This window comes from Apteryx mantelli, chromosome 2 (genome assembly GCF_036417845.1).
Source record: "Apteryx mantelli isolate bAptMan1 chromosome 2, bAptMan1.hap1, whole genome shotgun sequence".
NCBI lineage: Eukaryota > Metazoa > Chordata > Aves > Apterygiformes > Apterygidae > Apteryx > Apteryx mantelli.
In genome coordinates, this window is record NC_089979.1 from 164037785 (window position 1) to 164055176 (window position 17392).

At 37.4% G+C, this 17392-nt stretch overlaps 1 protein-coding gene across 2 annotated transcripts in view; it reads left to right on the plus strand.

Moving 5' to 3' along the window:
* WDR48 (WD repeat domain 48) overlaps positions 1–17392 on the plus strand; it is a 28378-nt gene continuing 10986 nt past the window's right edge. The window contains exons 1-10 of one of the 2 annotated variants that reach the window (XM_067291978.1): positions 1–52; positions 8275–8415; positions 9472–9550; positions 9839–9921; positions 10038–10167; positions 13711–13799; positions 14746–14847; positions 15238–15462; positions 16855–16929; positions 17286–17388. In XM_067291978.1, the coding sequence (XP_067148079.1) occupies positions 5–52; positions 8275–8415; positions 9472–9550; positions 9839–9921; positions 10038–10167; positions 13711–13799; positions 14746–14847; positions 15238–15462; positions 16855–16929; positions 17286–17388 (1075 nt within the window). In that variant the 5' untranslated portion in view covers positions 1–4. Of the gene's footprint in view, positions 53–6377; positions 6558–8274; positions 8416–9471; positions 9551–9838; positions 9922–10037; positions 10168–13710; positions 13800–14745; positions 14848–15237; positions 15463–16854; positions 16930–17285; positions 17389–17392 lie in introns of those variants that run through there. The other variant, XM_067291979.1, reaches the window with a different exon arrangement.

A 17392-nucleotide genomic window follows, 5' to 3' on the forward strand; every position in this document is an offset into this window, starting at 1 on the left:
CAAGATGGCGGCACATCATCGGCAGAACACGGCGGGGCGGCGGAAAGTGCAGGTGAGGGCGCGGCCCCGCCGGGCCGGGGGCTGCGGGCGGCGGCGGGGACGCGGCGCGGCTCCGCTCCGTTCCGCTCCGGCCTGGGCGGCGGCGGGACAAGGCGCGGCGCGGCGCGGGGTGGGGAGGGGAGGGTCAGTGGGCGGGGGCGGGGGCCGGCGGGGTCAGGGAGGGGCCGGAGCGCGGAGGACGCGGGCCCGGCCCGGCCCGGCCCGGCCCGCGGGGGCTGTGCCCTGGCTGCCGTGGTGGGGAGGGAATTGGGGGTTTCCATGGCAATGCAGCCGGCTCCTTCCTTTTCCCAACACCCATGAGGAGACCACCCCCGCGCCCCCACCCGACTGGAGCGTCCCGCGGTCGCTAACGTCCGTGGAGGGGCGGGCAGAAGTGCTGCTGGCGGCTGAGCGGGGTCAGGCTCCCCGGCCCTGAGGCGGCAGAGCTGAGGCACCCCACCCCTCTTCCCTTTCCAGCTCCCGCTAAACGTTTCTTAAAAGAAGACCGTGGCCAAGTCAGTCCCGTGGGTGTAAACTTTCTTAATGCACCTGAGACATGATCAGACCTTGTGGTGTGGCTCGTAGGGCATGTGTCCACGTAGATACGAGTATACTGAATAACCTTGTTCAAGATTGGGATTAGTAAAATACCTATAAAAAGCAAAGACTGTTTTTAACAGTAAAAGTGATTAAAATGATTTTATTATGATCCTTAACATTTTTCCCCCCATGCTACCAGCACTTTAAATATTTTTACAACTTTCAGCAAAGATTGAATGTTTTATCAGTGTGTAAAGCTGCCTACCTCTAGTGGCAAGTTCATGTCTCAACTGTATCTAGCCATTGTGACCGAAAGAAATGTTGATTAATTCTGAAATAGTGCCAGGATCCTTCCAAAGGTGGGTTCAGTTTTTGAACCCATCTTTTGTATTTTGCTGCCCAGAGGAAATGTACTATTCTCTATGGCGTTTAGTGTTTTTTCACAGTTAGGGTAAGCACTTGGCCTGTACTGTGTTAAATAAAGAATTCTCTTGCCCTTCCAAAAAAATCCTCTGATAGTCTCTAAAATACAAAGTATCTGAAATATAATGTCCCTTTATTGACTTCATTGCCTGTCTCATATACAAGTTCTTGCAGGTCGTTCTCATAAGAAGGGGATTTTTATGATAACTAGGTATTTCTTTGATGTAGTCCTATTTCTTTATGAAGTATTATTTCCCTGACAGCAACATACATCAAAGGGGACATAGTTTTTGTTTACTACTACATGCCTTTTCCAAACAGTACTTAGCTCAAAAACTTGTATTTACTGGTGTTTTTGTGCTGGTTTATGATGTATCCTTCCTCTCATTGTGCTACATTCTGTTTTTCACTCATCCACGTACTGCTCCGCTAATCTGTCCCTCAGCCCATATTCTAGATTTGGTTACACGACAAGCATAGGTCTTTTTTCTCTACAAGCATATATATCAAGCCTTGAGTAAAAGCTGTGTATTTTCTTGCACTGTTATTATTTCAGCTACTTGGTTAGATACAGGATTTTGTTCGTGTAATGGAATCCTAAGTGGCTGTTATATCCATCAGCCTCAGCAAAGTTATAACCACTAACAATTTCTTTTTCTTTCCGGTGGCTGAGCATTTAGGGTGCTGCTACATCAAGCTTATTAGAAACTTTTCTTATTTAAAAAAAAAAAAAAAAAAAAAAAACAGAAAAAAGAGAGAGAGAGAGTTTTCTCCAGAACCTATGAGGCTAGGGAAAAAGGCTTTCAGAAGAATGCCTCTTGGGCATGGAGGAACTTGATTCTTAACCTCACATGAGAGCTGGTTCAAGTTTATTGAAATCTGAACTATTATTATCTTAGATGCATCCATCTTATTGGTAAGCAGAACACTTCAAAATAGTCAGTTTAGGGCATTTCTGTGTATATAACTGTATGTGTAGGAGGACTTTATTATAATTAACATTTTAGGTCTCAAAATAAATTCCCTGCATAAATAAAGGTAAGAAATGTAATTATTTACATTTAAATCAGACATTTAAAATGTCTGGTTGAAGGCTGTTTGCATTTCTTAAGCTTAACTATGCATATGTGAAGGGTGAGATAGTAAGGCTGCCTGAGCTGGGGAAAGAATGGGGGCGTAGAGGTGTGGGGGTAGTAGGAACTATGTGGTGAGAAAGAGTTGGCCATGTGCTATAACTCTCAGATATGTTACTGTGAATTAAGTCAAGATGAAGCCACTTTTCAGCAAGTGGCTTAAAGTAGCTGTATTTGAGAGGTTGCATTGTAACTGCTCTTCCAAACCTGCTGCCTGGTCTGTGTAATTCCCCTGCCCCAACTCCTTTGGCATAAGGGGTGAATTTCACTGTTAGTGACTTGGATCATTATCTCAATTATGAATTTATTGAATCAATTTTAAGTACTTTTTGTCATGCACTAAAATATCCTGTACAGAATAAGAAAATGTTTTTGCACTGAGTTTCTATCATATTTCTGCACTAATACTGTATCATGACAGCAACTGGAAACTGGTGAAACAAAAACATCCCCTTACATTTAGAAAATATTTCAGCTACTGATTTTCTTTAATAGTAGCATGTATTAAAAGCATGCTAGATTTTACATGTATTAAATGCCATAATATATTAGATTTTTAATTATGTAATACAGACTCAAAAGAATAGGAAGTCAGTTGACTCATTGTAAAAGAATAGGATGAATTTCTTCATACCTTCTGTTACTTTTATTCTAGGGTCTGGAACTCCTGATAAAAATTCAAATATAGGCATATCCTTAGTTAAAAGCTTATTCTAAAGTGTATCATCTGCCATACAAAGATGCTAAAGAAATAGATTTCTTTTTCTTGATTTTTTTTTTCTTCTCTCTTTTTTTAATGTAATTGATGCCAAATGTTATGGAATCCTTCCAGTGATTTTGAGAAATGCAAATTGTTTTTTTAATTGTCTTTAGTAACACTTGTGCCTATGAAAATTTTCTCTACTTATGAACAAGGAATGCACACTGTCAGATCTTGGCTGTTCACCTTATGGTCCGCTGTGATGGTGTGCTGGTATTTTTAAAGTAGATTTGAGAAATGGAGATTCTGCCCTTCCATTAGGACAAGGTCTGTAATAGATGTAATGTAACAGGGTAGCAAAATTTCAGATCAGCTGATATACTTGTCCATAAAGGAGAAACATCATAGGTCCTGCAAGAACTTCACTTGACTTTGTATGCTGCAGTGTATCTGTTGACTGTAGCTTTAGCTCTGGTGCTCCAAAATAGTCATTAAAATGATTAGTCTGGATCCATTCAGCGTACTGAACCCCATAAATTCTTTATAATGAGAGTCATCACTTTGTAATGTTTGTGCAGCGTTGTGAACGATTCTTATTCATTATGGGAGTTTGTAAAAGCTACTGCAGTATAAAAGTAGGCGGCCTTGGTCGCTGTTAAAATGTTTCATCACCCACAAACCTTGCCCCACTCGGACCTTTGTGGCTTGAAACTGCTTGTGGACCAACCCAATGAACAGGGTAGTAATGTGCGCTTAGTCTCCCCTGTTTGCAGCGTGCGCCGGTTTGTGCTTAGAGGCAGAGCCTCCTGCTGCCCTTCGTGGTCCTCTCCACCTGTAATGCGGCGCCTCATCCGGAGTGTTAAAAGCCTGTATGACGTGGCTGAGAGCTGAAGTTCATCGCACGGTTTGTCCTCAGCTGAAAACCTGTTTCATTTATGTTATTTACGTAGATGCGTGTGTATTTATATAGGCATATGTATATATAATATATATGTAAATGCATATATATGCATTATGCATAATCTATATATAACATATATAAATGCACATATAAAAGCATATAAATGAAGCATATAAAAAGCATGTGCCTTCAAACACTTTTGTATGTGTGTATACAAATACACATATATGCTTTTTTGTATTTATTTGTGTAATTATTATATTTACTAACAGTTGTTATATTTATGTACTCAATGTCGCTCCAATTTTTTTTTTAAAACAATGACTTTCAGGCCTTTTTTCCTCCCAAATAATGGTATAATGGAGAATCATATGTGGATTATCAGCAACCTTCCTCTGTTTATCTTAGGGAACTTTTCATTTTTGTCAACTTGCCTGCTGTCCCCCCGTCTTACACAACCTTCAGGCCGTTAAATCAAGGATGTAAGCTAAGTTGCCGTTGTTCTTATCGATCTGTTTTAAGTTCTCTGTGTTACGATGGGCATTTCAAACACCATTTCACAGATTTCACACAAGCCTTATTTTGTCCCTCGGTGGCATGTTAATATATAATTAATGTATTTGAATACAGGTCCGGATACATCTGGCATTACACCTCTGCTTCTAAAAGTTTATATAACAATTATTTATTTCAGTCTGAATGGATCTTTATGGCTTGCAAGTGTAGACCATTTAACACAGTTTGGATGAAAAAAGAAATTCGTTATATTTCCCACAGAGGCAACTGACAACTAATAAGATGTCATTAGGCTCCAGTGGGAGTTGGAGAGTCAGTATTTGTGCCATACTTACCATTTTCTGTTCGCATTGTGTTCATGAAAAGTGGTTCATCGTGCTGAAAACTCTTTCCTTATCTAACTGCCCTAAAAATAGAAGCAGTATTCATCTGAAATGATGGTGTGGTATCCAATAAACTTACTGAATGCAAAACCATTTTCTGTCATCTTAATTTTCTCCCCTTTGTGCTTCCAAGGACTTTTAGTGAAGATAATTGTTTAATATTAGAAATAAAGGAAGAATTAAATGGAACGCTTACCTAATTTGCATTAGTATCATTTTTGTCATTTAAAACTGGTTGACACAGTTGCTTCTTGTGAGATGCAGAAAACTGTTGTTACCTGTTCTTTATACTGTACGGATTTGTTTTTCTTTCTACTCCTATATCTTAAATTTAAAAGTGCATATCAGGAAAGATATGCAATTCATTCTGTGAATGGAAAATAAAGCTTTGTAAGTTATAGAATTGTAAGCTTTAGGAGAGACCAGAATTATTGGTTAAATTTGGTGAACAGTAGCAGTGGCCGCTGGGTAATTTTGCAAGTGTCAAGCTTTCCTTGTTTTCTTGCCCTTATTTTTTTCTATCAAAGCTGTTGGGTGTTTACACAAAAAACTGAACAGTAAAAAATAAAATTTTAATCTCTTCAATTCACTTGTTGTTGCAGGGTTACTTTGTCAAATTCCTCACAGGGAAGGAGGATGATATTATATTTCATCCTGAACTGGTAGTGAACTCTAGGTTTAGCTCTTAAATCCACTACAGACTCATTAACCCTGAAACAAAATAGTTGCTCTTGTTGGCTCAATTTATTCTCTTAAAATATAAACAATACTTTCCAAAAAGGTGTTTGACCAAATCCACACGTGGAAGTTATTAAAAGGAACCTAGGTCAAATCTGCATTTGCTGGTTTAGCAAAATGAATTTAGAGTGTGTATTTTATCCTGTAATTTCTCTCCTGGCTAAAGGTTGGTATGGATATAATTATTGTTATATAAAAAAGTTTTTATTGATACTTGTCTTATTTAACATGGGGAATCAAAATCATATTGACAAAGTTTTTTGTTTTAAACTCTAGCAAAGTTAAAAAGATCTCCAAATACAGTGACTGTGGCACATATTTTATAGTGAAGACCTGACTTAAATGTCATTTTTGACATCTTTTAGCTGTGTTCTTGGTCACTGTTATTTTGCTTAGCTTATTCAAGCTTTTTACTGTCAGTTTTCAGTAAATACTGTTACAAAACATGAGTCTGTGGTGTTGTATCTAGCTTCACCCTAATTCTTATAAAAAGGAAATTAATAATTTTCAGATGTTGTGATTAAAAAGAGTCAGATGTCAAGTCCTGTGATGAAACTGTTTTCTATGAAAATCTAGATTCTTGTCCTATTGAATATTTCAGTGCTGTTCATGGTTGAAAATGGTTGTCAGTTTTCAGTTTTTCCCTAATCACTTATCTTTGACCAGTGCGAGCAGAGCACCTGGTTGCACCAGCACCCACCATTTCAAGATCTTCCAGATGGCAATTTAATCATTATGCAAACTCCTTTATAGCCAGAAGTGAAAACCATTGTTTTACTACATCTTATCTGTATGAGGGTTTTTTTGCTATCGGTTAATCAGTGTTAAATAAGAACTATATGCAGTTTAGGGAGAAATTATTTCATCTGTTGCATTTTAAGAAAGATTAACATAGAAATATCTGAGTCTCAATTTTCCCTGTTCTATGAAAGTATTGAAAAGCAGTATGAATTTTAAAGCCATCCTTTTGACTTGTGTTTTGTATCATTGTGTTAGACCTTGTCTTTGCTTCTAACATTCTTCCACTGAAGCAGTCTGTCTGAGTCTTCTAAATGCAGACACAACTTGATCAAGTCGTATGAGAAGCTGCACGCAAATCTTGCTGTCAACATTACAAAAAACAGTTTATTTAAGTACAGGCAGATCCCATGTTTCCCTCCATCTCCATTTGTTTATCAGAAACTGTAAGGCTTGATTCATTTGAATTTTAATATTAAGACACTATTATGCATGTCAGACTGTCATCTTATAACTTCTCCTGAAGCTTTGTGTGGGTGGGGACTTGAGCATGGATAGCAAGAATACTATGGGTGAGTCTGGAATGGGTGAGAGAGCCTGAGAGTACTGGAAATCGGGACACAATCTGAAGTTGGGAGGAAGAGCTGAGGCTCTGCAAGGATTATGAGCGGCTACCACAGACTAAATATAAGCAAGAAGAGCTTTAAAGGCATCGTGACAAAGGTATTGCTGGAAATTGTAATAAATGGAGCTGTGGAATGGTAATAGGGAGCGTTAGGACAGAAAGATTCAGGTGGCTCTAATTTTGGTCCTCCAGTGTTGCTCTAGCTGTTGCGGCGGTTTCTAAAACAGAGAGAATAGGACCGGCTATACGGTTTCTCGAAGCATCAGTTTTCTTACTGTGCTGCAGAGGGAGGAGATAATTCAGTGGAGGTGTTCCCCTCATTCGCCAAATGGACCTGTCGATTCTTGTGGTGTAGGATCAGAGATTCCCTAAAATGCCTCTTCAGTGATAAGGACCGCAGGAAATTTTGTTCAGTTTGTTGGGTTTTCTGTTTTGCATAACTGAGATCTGATCTGGAAAACATTTTCTTGGTACTGCTAGAATGCAATTACTGGATTGAAAAATTGCTTTCAGATCTCTGGCCCGAGACCACTCCTTAAAAGAGTTTTGAAAACACTGGTACTTTTGTATCCAAATGGTTCCTGCTGTTGTCAGATTGCATTATATCAAGCCTAAAATTTTACCCTGTTGTTGTGATTATATTTTACAGAATCTGGGAAAGAGCGAGCTTAGCTGCCAGTTTCCTTCCTTTTCATTAATCTTGAGGGATTTCCTCATAGTAATGCATAAACCCAGTGTAAGTGATCAGGAGAGATGCAGCTCAGTACGAACGGGGTAGCTCTGAAGACCGCGGTGCCTTGTAATGGTGTTTACTGGACATCACTTATGCAGAGTGCTGTAGCCCTTGTAGCCTGTCTCCTTCTCCCATTAAATCTCCATGTAGTGTTTATGAACAGAACAATTAAATGAACTACACAGAGTCCTGTCAAGTACAGAAGTAAATAAAGAATTTCTGTATTTCAAAAAGCAGTAAATATTTGTGCTCCTTGTTATGTTAGAAAGTAGATAATTCAAAAAAAGATTGTTTCAAAATACTGCTCTTCTTAAAGTATCATAATGATAATAGTGATGCAACTTCTAACTCTCTATTTCATATACCTACAGTTACTCAATGCTTGGTAATCCTTAGTGGCTTATCCTATCCTTTATGAGGCTGGAAAATACTGTCATGCCAGTTTTAGTAACTAAGAAACGAATTTAAGAAGTGAGATGCAGGATCACCCAGAATATCTGTGCAGAGCAGGGAATTGAGCTAAGGACTTTCTGTGTCTAGGCTTGAGTTGTAATGATTATCTAATCCTTTGGGCTCTCTTTCTAGCACTACTAACATCTTATCAAGGGGTCTTCTCCATTTTTCAGGAAAAAAGCCCAACAACTGAGATTGGTGATAACTCTCAAACTGATAGACTAATTTAATGTTTGTAAAGCTCTTAGTATTTTCTACCCGAGAACCTCACAAAAATGAAATTAGATGGTAGCATCTTACGGCCAAGTCAATATCTTAATACCATAATCAGATTTGTGTAAATGTATTTTAGGTCTCCTATGTGATTAGAGATGAGGTGGAGAAGTATAACCGAAATGGAGTAAATGCACTTCAGCTGGATCCAGCGTTAAATAGACTCTTCACAGCAGGCCGAGACTCTATTATAAGAATATGGAGTGTCAATCAGCACAAGGTAAGCTAAGAGAGGATTCCTCAGTCTAATTTGTTTTTCAAGTTATTGTGCTAGTAAGCTGCTTAACAATTTCTATACCTGACATTAAGTTATTTAACAACTGCCAGTCATTAGCAGTAGGGAAATCATTTTGATATTATTCATATTGTAACAAAAATGTTTGGGATTACAGACTTGCATTTGGGCCTATATTCCAAAGAACTCGTCACAGCAGAGAGAAAACAAAATTAAATATATTATGTTGTGGTCTCCAGTGAGACATAAATACCAGTCACTAGGACCATGTTGTGTTAGTTATGCATATGCATTTTGATGGATTTTTAATTTTGGTCAGTGAATAATTTGTATATTCTGGTATCCTGGAAGGGTCTTCAGTCTTCTTCTCTCTTTTATTGCCATCTTTACTTTAAAGGAAAAAAGGAAACATTGATCAGATTCTCTGCTGGTCCCACTTACTTTCACCATTGTGTTTAATTCTCTAACTAAAGGAAGTTTATTATAACACTTTGTCATGTTGAGGAGAGAGAACTAAATTAGTAGCCCCACTGAACAAATGTTTTGTAATATGAACTTGAGCACGTTGCTGGACACCAGGACGTCCCTGTGGAAGATAGGGATGGAAGGAGATAAGGCTTCATAAAGTTCATGGCTCAGAGATCCTTGTTTGTGTTTTGGTTGTTCTGGTCCTCTGCAGAGGAACAGAGTCTGCTCCTGTAAGTGCAGAATAACATTAGCTTGGCAATCCCTGTTGTTTAAGGTAATTTTATTTTATTTTTTTTTTTTTGGTGATACAAACCCAAACACTTTAGGGTGAAATTATATTTGAAATGGACACTCAAAGTTTAAAATATATAGGAATTCCACTGAAGACTAGTCTCTGATGTCTCTGTATAGTTATCTCACAAAAAATGCTAGAATAGTGACTTCAGGCAACTCTGCACTAGGCAACTTTTGATCCATCTGAAGGCTGAAGAAAATGTTACAACCGGATCTGATAATCGTAATAATCTTTTCCATTTATGAAGAGACCTTATAAACTTTTTCCTTCATTTTCAGCAAGACCCTTATATAGCATCTATGGAACATCACACAGATTGGGTAAATGATATTGTGCTCTGCTGCAATGGTAAAACATGTAAGTACTTAAATGTTCAAAAATTACAGCATTCAGAAATTGTGTGTAAAAGTATATTATCTGCTACTTTAACCATTTGAATACCTTTTTCCATCTCTTCTTAGTGTGTAAAATTCATTTATATGATGCATATTGTAAATATGGTAAATGTAAGCAAGTGTTTTAATGAAAATTAAAATGTATATATCATTTATTTAATCTTTTGAAAAGAAAATTAAGAATAAGAAGAACGTGCTCTAAAGTAGTGCCTCATCCATTGATGTTTGTTCTTTATTCTTTCCAATGCAGTGATATCTGCTTCTTCAGATACTACTGTTAAAGTCTGGAATGCACATAAGGGATTTTGCATGTCAACACTAAGGACACATAAGGTGAAAAACGTTTTCTGTAAATATGGTATTTTATCATTGACAATCTTAAAAATCAAGCTGTAGACTTCAAATGGATAATATCGTTGGTTCATGTTGTTATACTTACTTTATTACAGGATTATGTGAAAGCCTTAGCATATGCAAAAGATAAAGAACTGGTAGCGTCTGCTGGGCTGGACAGACAGATTTTCCTCTGGGATGTAAATACTCTAACAGCACTGACTGCCTCAAATAACACCGTTACAAGTAGGTACCTAGGGAGGGGAAGCAAATGCAATGTATTTTATTGAGTAGCGTAATCCGTGAGATCTGTTAAAGACTATAGATACTGGTTTCTGTGTCTACCTAACAAAATGCACAAGAAATGTTACTTTTTTTTTAATATGTACTAACTCCATTTGTTGCATTATGTAATAGCTGAAAATCTAGAGCAGCAAACAGTCATGAAGTTTAGAATAGAGGACAGGTCTCTTTGAACATTACCTCCTCAAATATAACGAGGTGGTATTCATCAAAACTAAATAGCGCTTTAGCTTTAGAAGCCTTTCGCTCCTCAGCTAATATATTATAGTCATTTTTTCTTACGATATTTGTCTATGTGATTTCTGTATGTCATAATTTGTATTTTGTGTAATTACATAGACACTGCAATGAACACAGTACAACTCCTGAAGCAGAATTTAATAACTATCAATTGTATCTGTCAGAAGGCTAAAGTTACTAGATAAATTTAGATACAAAAGGATGCTGGTGCGCAGGGTGCTGAAGTAACACTGAGCACTAATTACACGTAGGGATAATGTACTAGAGGTCTAATGCACTATTTAGATATTAGACAGCGAGGGGAAACTGTCAGTAGACCCTTCGTATCAGAATTAATCTTCTATTTCATCATCGTAATCTTTTAAGACGTGATATGTCCTGCTTCTCTATCCCAATAAATAAAGGCATGAGAGTTACTTATGAGATCTTTCCCCAGAGAGCAATTCCAACATCCCTTTCTTAGAGCAGTTGGGAGAACACTGGTTAGACCCCTCATCTGGGAAGTACGACACCAATCTTCAAGTTCAGTTAGATTTAACTGCTTGAGTGAATAACACAAATCTGGGTGTTCTGCATCCTGTTTTGTATTGGGTATTGCAGGATACGTTTTGTTGAAAGCGATCTAGTCTGACCATGGTCTGTTTTGGTGCCTGGATCTGGTCTGGAAAAAATATCATTGAAAATGACTGGTCTTTGCTATTTTATAAATGTTTATATGAAAACTTATAAACACTTATAACATTTGATAAATGTTTGAACAGTAGTAGTGTCTCAGCTGTATGAATTAAGAAAGACCATACCATGTTGCCACACTCGCTTAAATTCTCTAAATGTGCTGTAAGATTACCTGCATCCTCATTCATAGGTTAGGAATGACACCAAGAAAATTGCAGAACAAAAATTTGATGGAATTATGCGAGTTTTGTGTTAAGTTATCTTATGGCTCCTGGCTGCTTGAATGGGTTTGTGGGGCTCTGTTTTGAAAGATCCCATTTAGAATGGAAATAGCACAACAGATGATAGTAAGAGATTTCAGGAATCGGTGACTCTGTAAAGAAGATGCAGGTGTATAATTGTTTTGGCACTTTTTCTGGAATTACTGTTTTGTCTGCTTCTGAAAGGAGTGTTAATTTGTGGGAGGTTGATAGTTTTTAAAACTGGAGGTGCATCCGTATGGGCAGAATGGTCAGTTTTGCATATGTTCTGTTTGCAGGACTTGTAAACTCAGGCATAGCCTCATGCTGACACGTCTGTGTAGCGTTCAGAAGAGAGATGGCTTGTGCTGAGCTGTTTTGGACTATGGGTGGGCCGGCACTTGACTGCACATATCTAAGTAGATTTACCTATTATTCCCCAGAAGTTTGTTATCATAGAAGTAATTTATTACCAAACTTTATGGGAATATAAATTATATTTATAATATAAATTATGCTCTCTTGTGTTTGAAGGAGGAATTTATTGGCTGGCTTATAGAGGAGCAAGGCTGCGGATAAAATTGGTTTCTTAGACATTGCAGTGGTGCTATAGTACCAGAATGATTCAAACGAATCATAATTGTGAGGCTGGGAGCACTGGGGAGCTGATGCCTGCTTTGAGCCAAGATCAAGAGGAAGCAGAGGCATTACTTCTGAGATGACAGAAATAAATTTTCATTTCTAGAGTTAGAACAGGAATGCATAAAGGTGGTGGAGGGGTGTTTTTCTTTCTTTTTAAGCCCAAGTGCTCATAAGTAACAGTGTTTCTGTTAGGAAGAGTGTGGTATATGTCGTAAAGGAGCTGTTCTTCCGCAGTCCTTTCAAACAGCTTTCGTTTCCTCAGAGTGCAAATGAAGACGGTTGCATGCTCTAATTTCTTCCCTGATTATAAGGCGGTGATACACACAAGCCAACATTATAAGGAAGCCTGTTCTTAAAAGGTGTGTGGCAGTTTGCTTCGCCGTAGTTTAAATTAAATGGAGAGACTTTCGTTTTGAGGAGTAGCCCTTTCCAGAAGAGGAGGAAGTAGAGCTTTTTGTTCTGGCATGCATTTTGCTTCTGAGCACTTCAGAGCAAAAAAAATTATGATTCTCTCTCTCGTTCCTGATATCTTGCCCCGGGATAATGCTGTATAGGTGGAAGGGAAAGCCTTTTATAAGTTATTATGGTTGTTGGACAGGGTGCTAACCTTCAAGGGTTTTCAGTACTGCTTTTTAGCTTCAGCTAGTCTCTCAGGGCCGGTGGAAGACTATCACTGTATTTTTGTCTATAAATAATAAATTCTATTGGAAAGGTTACATTTGGATAACTGTAGCTAGTGATCAGGAGAACCCTGAAGTTAACATTTGTAATTCTTTCACTTTGACAAAATGTTTAAGGTATTGGGTTGGGAATAACATGGTAGAAACTTAATACAATGATTTGGGTATCGCATGGAAATACATTGCATATTTTTGCTGGCACTATAATTTGGTGCTGTTCTCACCCTGTTTGCCGTACCTATGCTATGGTTTTGAGTCTTTCTGAGGCTTGCAGTCTATGATGATGCTCTCTGGATAGATGATGCTCATCTGCTATGAGGATGCTTTTCCCAGCTGTGGGATTAGTACTTTAATTTGTCCAAAATTAGGTTAGATGGTACGGAATTCCTGAACTCTGATCCGTTCAGTCCTTTACTGGTAGTTGCTAAGCAGTTGCCATTTGGTTTTTTTTGAAATGCAAAGGTAGCATCTGTGCCCGGGTAACATATGTTTCAATGCTACAGGACAGCTTTACTACCACGTCTCCACTGAACTAAGAGAACAGTCTTTAATAGATTTATGTAGTTGCTTGGTCTGGAAATTTTTCTGTGCTTAAACACAAATCCTATGTATTATAATTTCACTTACAAATACCATTCTCAGATGAAGAGGCTGAGAAGAGCAAGAGTACCTTGATGATCCTGGCACTGAACTCTGGTGCCAAAATGGCACCGTGATTGTAATGACCATAAGTCTGAGAAGTTGCTTTGCTTTTATAGAGCTGTAGAGGAAGAATCGAGATGGGGTCTTCTAGCAATATGCTAGGAATAGCCTTTTTTTAAAAAAAAAACAACAAAAAAAACAACAAAAAAACCCTCTGTGTACTGGGTAAGGGTTCTTTTCATGTATGATTATCACAGGGTATTAAACCCTGCATTTTGGTCTGAAAAAGGTAACATTTTTGAGTGAATGAATAAATATTATCAAATGGTAGCACTAAAAATGAAAATGTTAATTTTATTTTGAAATAGCTTCTTCCCTGAGTGGGAACAAAGACTCTATCTACAGCCTTGCAATGAATCAAATGGGAACAGTAATTGTGTCAGGGTCCACTGAAAAGGTAAGCAAAAACGTGGTGAGGCTCATTCCACTTCAGTTCAAAGTTTAATGTAAAGAAAAGAAACAATTTTATTCATTTTTGATTTCAGATCTGCAGCAGCTGTTTTGTTTTAAATAATGAGGATATACATTGCGGTTTTGGTTTGGGATTTTTTAAAGGAGAGGTAGAAAGGATGTTACAAATATCTGCCTCAGTATAAAAATACATAAATTATCCATACAGCTTTAATACTCAGAAGAGACAATCCTGTCATCTAGTTTAACCCTCTCTCTATCAGAGATCATTATATTTCACTGTAGAATCTCTGATTTGGGGGATAGATTATTCAGCTGATTATAAAAACTGAAGCATATGCCATAGGTACAAAAGGAAAGGTGCCAGCAATCCATGAGGCCCCTGCAGTGGTGGGAAATGAAGTAACCTAAAGAAGCTGAGATGTTCTCAAGAGAGAGCCTGTGCTTTTTGTTGTAGAGGAAGGTGAAAGACCCTCCCAAGAGTTTTTTTTGTTTGTTTTTGTTTTTTCCTAATTTCACCTTGAGAGTATTTTATTTCCAACTCCAAATCAATATAGAAATAAAAACAGGATACGCCAGTCAAGCATTTGAGAGGATTTTCAGAATCTATTTTGTTTTTTTTTTCCCCACATCATTGTCATGTTTCCAATCACTTCCATTCTTTAATTTTTAAGAATAAGATGGAAAAAGCCAAAAGAAATGAAATGACAAGGGGAAAAAAAATCCCATCTGATTTTTAGAGATGCGTAAGATCTAGTCATGTTCATCTTGTTCTAATGAAATACGTTTTTTGGTAGGGGGTGTGTGTGTGTTTGTGTGTGTGTTGGAATAAGGGTCGCTCTACCTGGAAAAGCTTATTTTTCTGTAGTAGCAATGTGTCCATCTGTGGAAAGAACCATATTAATGCAGTCATCCAATGTTTACTTGCCTAGGTTCTAAGGGTGTGGGATCCAAGAACTTGTGCAAAACTAATGAAACTGAAAGGGCACACGGACAATGTAAAAGCTTTGTTGTTGAACAGAGATGGCACACAGGTACGTGGTTTTATTTGAGACAAGGGCATTTTACAGAACTCAAATCTCATTAGTCTCCTTCAATGTAATAGATATTTAATGTCACAGATGGCAGAAAATAGCTTAACAAGAATCTTACAGATATTGAATGATTAATGGAGGGAGACTAGTGAGTGCAAACTCTGATTTAACATGGTACATCTGGGTGTTGTGCGGGGCTTGCTTTTTTTTTGAAGCGGGGGGTTGACATAAAACATCTGGAAATTGTGACTGAAATTGTTAACTGTCACTCAGTTTAGCATAGTGTTAATGGAAAAATGTTACCAGAACAGTTATGGAAGCTCTCTATCAAAAAATGATTTAAAAATATCTAAATACTCACTTGATTTAAATACAACGGTTGTTGCTCAGTGTCTTTCAGGCAGTTCTGATGGGACTATCCGCCTGTGGTCTCTTGGGCAACAGAGATGTATAGCCACGTATAGAGTCCACGATGAAGGTGTTTGGGCTCTGCAGGTCAATGAAGCCTTCACTCATGTTTATTCAGGAGGAAGAGACAGGAAGATTTATTGTACAGATTTACGAAATCCCGATATCCGTGTGCTTATCTGTGAAGAAAAGGCACCAGTTCTTAAGGTAATTGATTTTGCTTAAATGATTGCTGAAAGTTTGGTCACTCATAAAACTTTGTAGTAACTCTTAAAATACAAGACTGTAACTAAAATGACTTGATTTTATAAGACCGGCCGTCTGAATTAGAAATCCTTTTTAGCATTACAGGTTTTCCAGAATATGTAGCAATTTCTATTTGTCAGTAGAATCAGAAAATCATGTTGGAATTCCAGATTTCATGAAAAAAATGTAGATTTTTAAATGTTCCTAGCATTGTTCTTGTTATAAAGCCAACAAGTTTCTCTAAAGAAAATAGTTTGATGAAAACCTGTGGCAAAAGATTTAGAATTAAATCACTAACTATAAGGCTTGGTAGATAACCTTAACTGTGTCTTCTGATGCACGTGCTGGGCTTGTTTTTTTCCAGCGGTTTGAAATCTCATGGATTAATTTCAGGCTATATTTGAAATAATATATTTAATATGCATATGAGTAATACCTTGTAATTTTCTACGCTAAAAAGTCTTTAAAACGCTAGTATGGACAATGAATTTAGTAAAACATGTAATATATTGCGTGTTGTCTAATGAAATAGTAGCTTCGGGTATAAGATGATGTAAGAATGTGTATAAAAAACAAGTGTTCACTAAGACACATCTCCAATATATTGGCTTTATTTCCTAAGTCACAGGTGAAACGTAACAGTCTGAAGAACATAAATGCCTGGCTGCTATCTAAACTATCAAAATTAAAATATTACAGAAACTTAATATACTTCAAACATGAAAAGTTGTTTCCCCAGACCCTTGTTCACTTTCAGTAAACTAAACCATCATTGCCAAAGCTTTAGGAAAAAAAATGCATCTTAGAAGCAGTATATAGGCATATGACTGTTAAAATATTTTGCTGCACATAGGTCAGGAAGTGTCTCTAAGATCTTAGTTACAGTGGTTCGTTGTTGTCCGAAAAACTTAACAGCAGAGACAAACGTATGAAGTTCTGCTTTTTTATTAATCCTGAATTTTCTACATTCTCTTTTTAAACATTCGAAGTACTGAAGTGCAAGGTAGTTTATAAAATATTGTGCTACTTAAATTGTCCATTGTACACGATTGCATCACGATAGGAACAACTTTAAGTAAATACTTGGTATTTACACATGCTGCACCTACTTTTTGCTCATGCCAAGAATTTTTGTTGAATACTTAAACAATTTCTCCAAAGTTTTAAAAAGTGCAACTTAGCTATTTTTTTCATTTAAATTTTATATTTCTTTAATAAACCTTCAGTAAACTGAAAGTAGTGTTGCTTCTAGAGTGCATCAAGTATGGCAGCAGGCCTACCCAGAGCAAATATTAATTGGACAGAGCAAAATTAAGCTAAGCATGTCTGAAAGCATCTGTCTTAATTATTTAGATGGAACTTGATAGATCAGCTGATCCTCCTCCAGCACTTTGGGTTGCAACGACTAAATCCTCTGTGAATAAATGGGTAAGTGATACATTTTACGTTCTGTGAATTCAGTTAAGTGGTCATGAGATATTTGCTGTCTTGGTTTGGGAACTCTTGGGCTGTTGCTTGCAACTGGACTCTGACTCGCTAAGATGTATATAAGCTTTACTTAAAAATCATTAAAATCTGCTAATATTGAAATTGGCCAAAAGACTTTAAGCTTTACATTACTTCCTTTGCTATCTATTTATGCTGCTTCTAGAAATAAATGATCTTATCCAGTACTGGGCAGCTAAACATCTGAACAGCAGCATGAACTGGCAGTTATTACTCGTAGATAAAAGCAAAATTTATAGATTGTTATGAATGTGCCAAAATTTTGTTTCTTTCTTTAGACTTTGAAGGGAATTCATAATTTTAGAGCATCTGGGGACTATGATAATGACTGTACCAATCCTATACCGCCCCTATGTACACAGCCTGACCAAGTTATAAAAGGTAA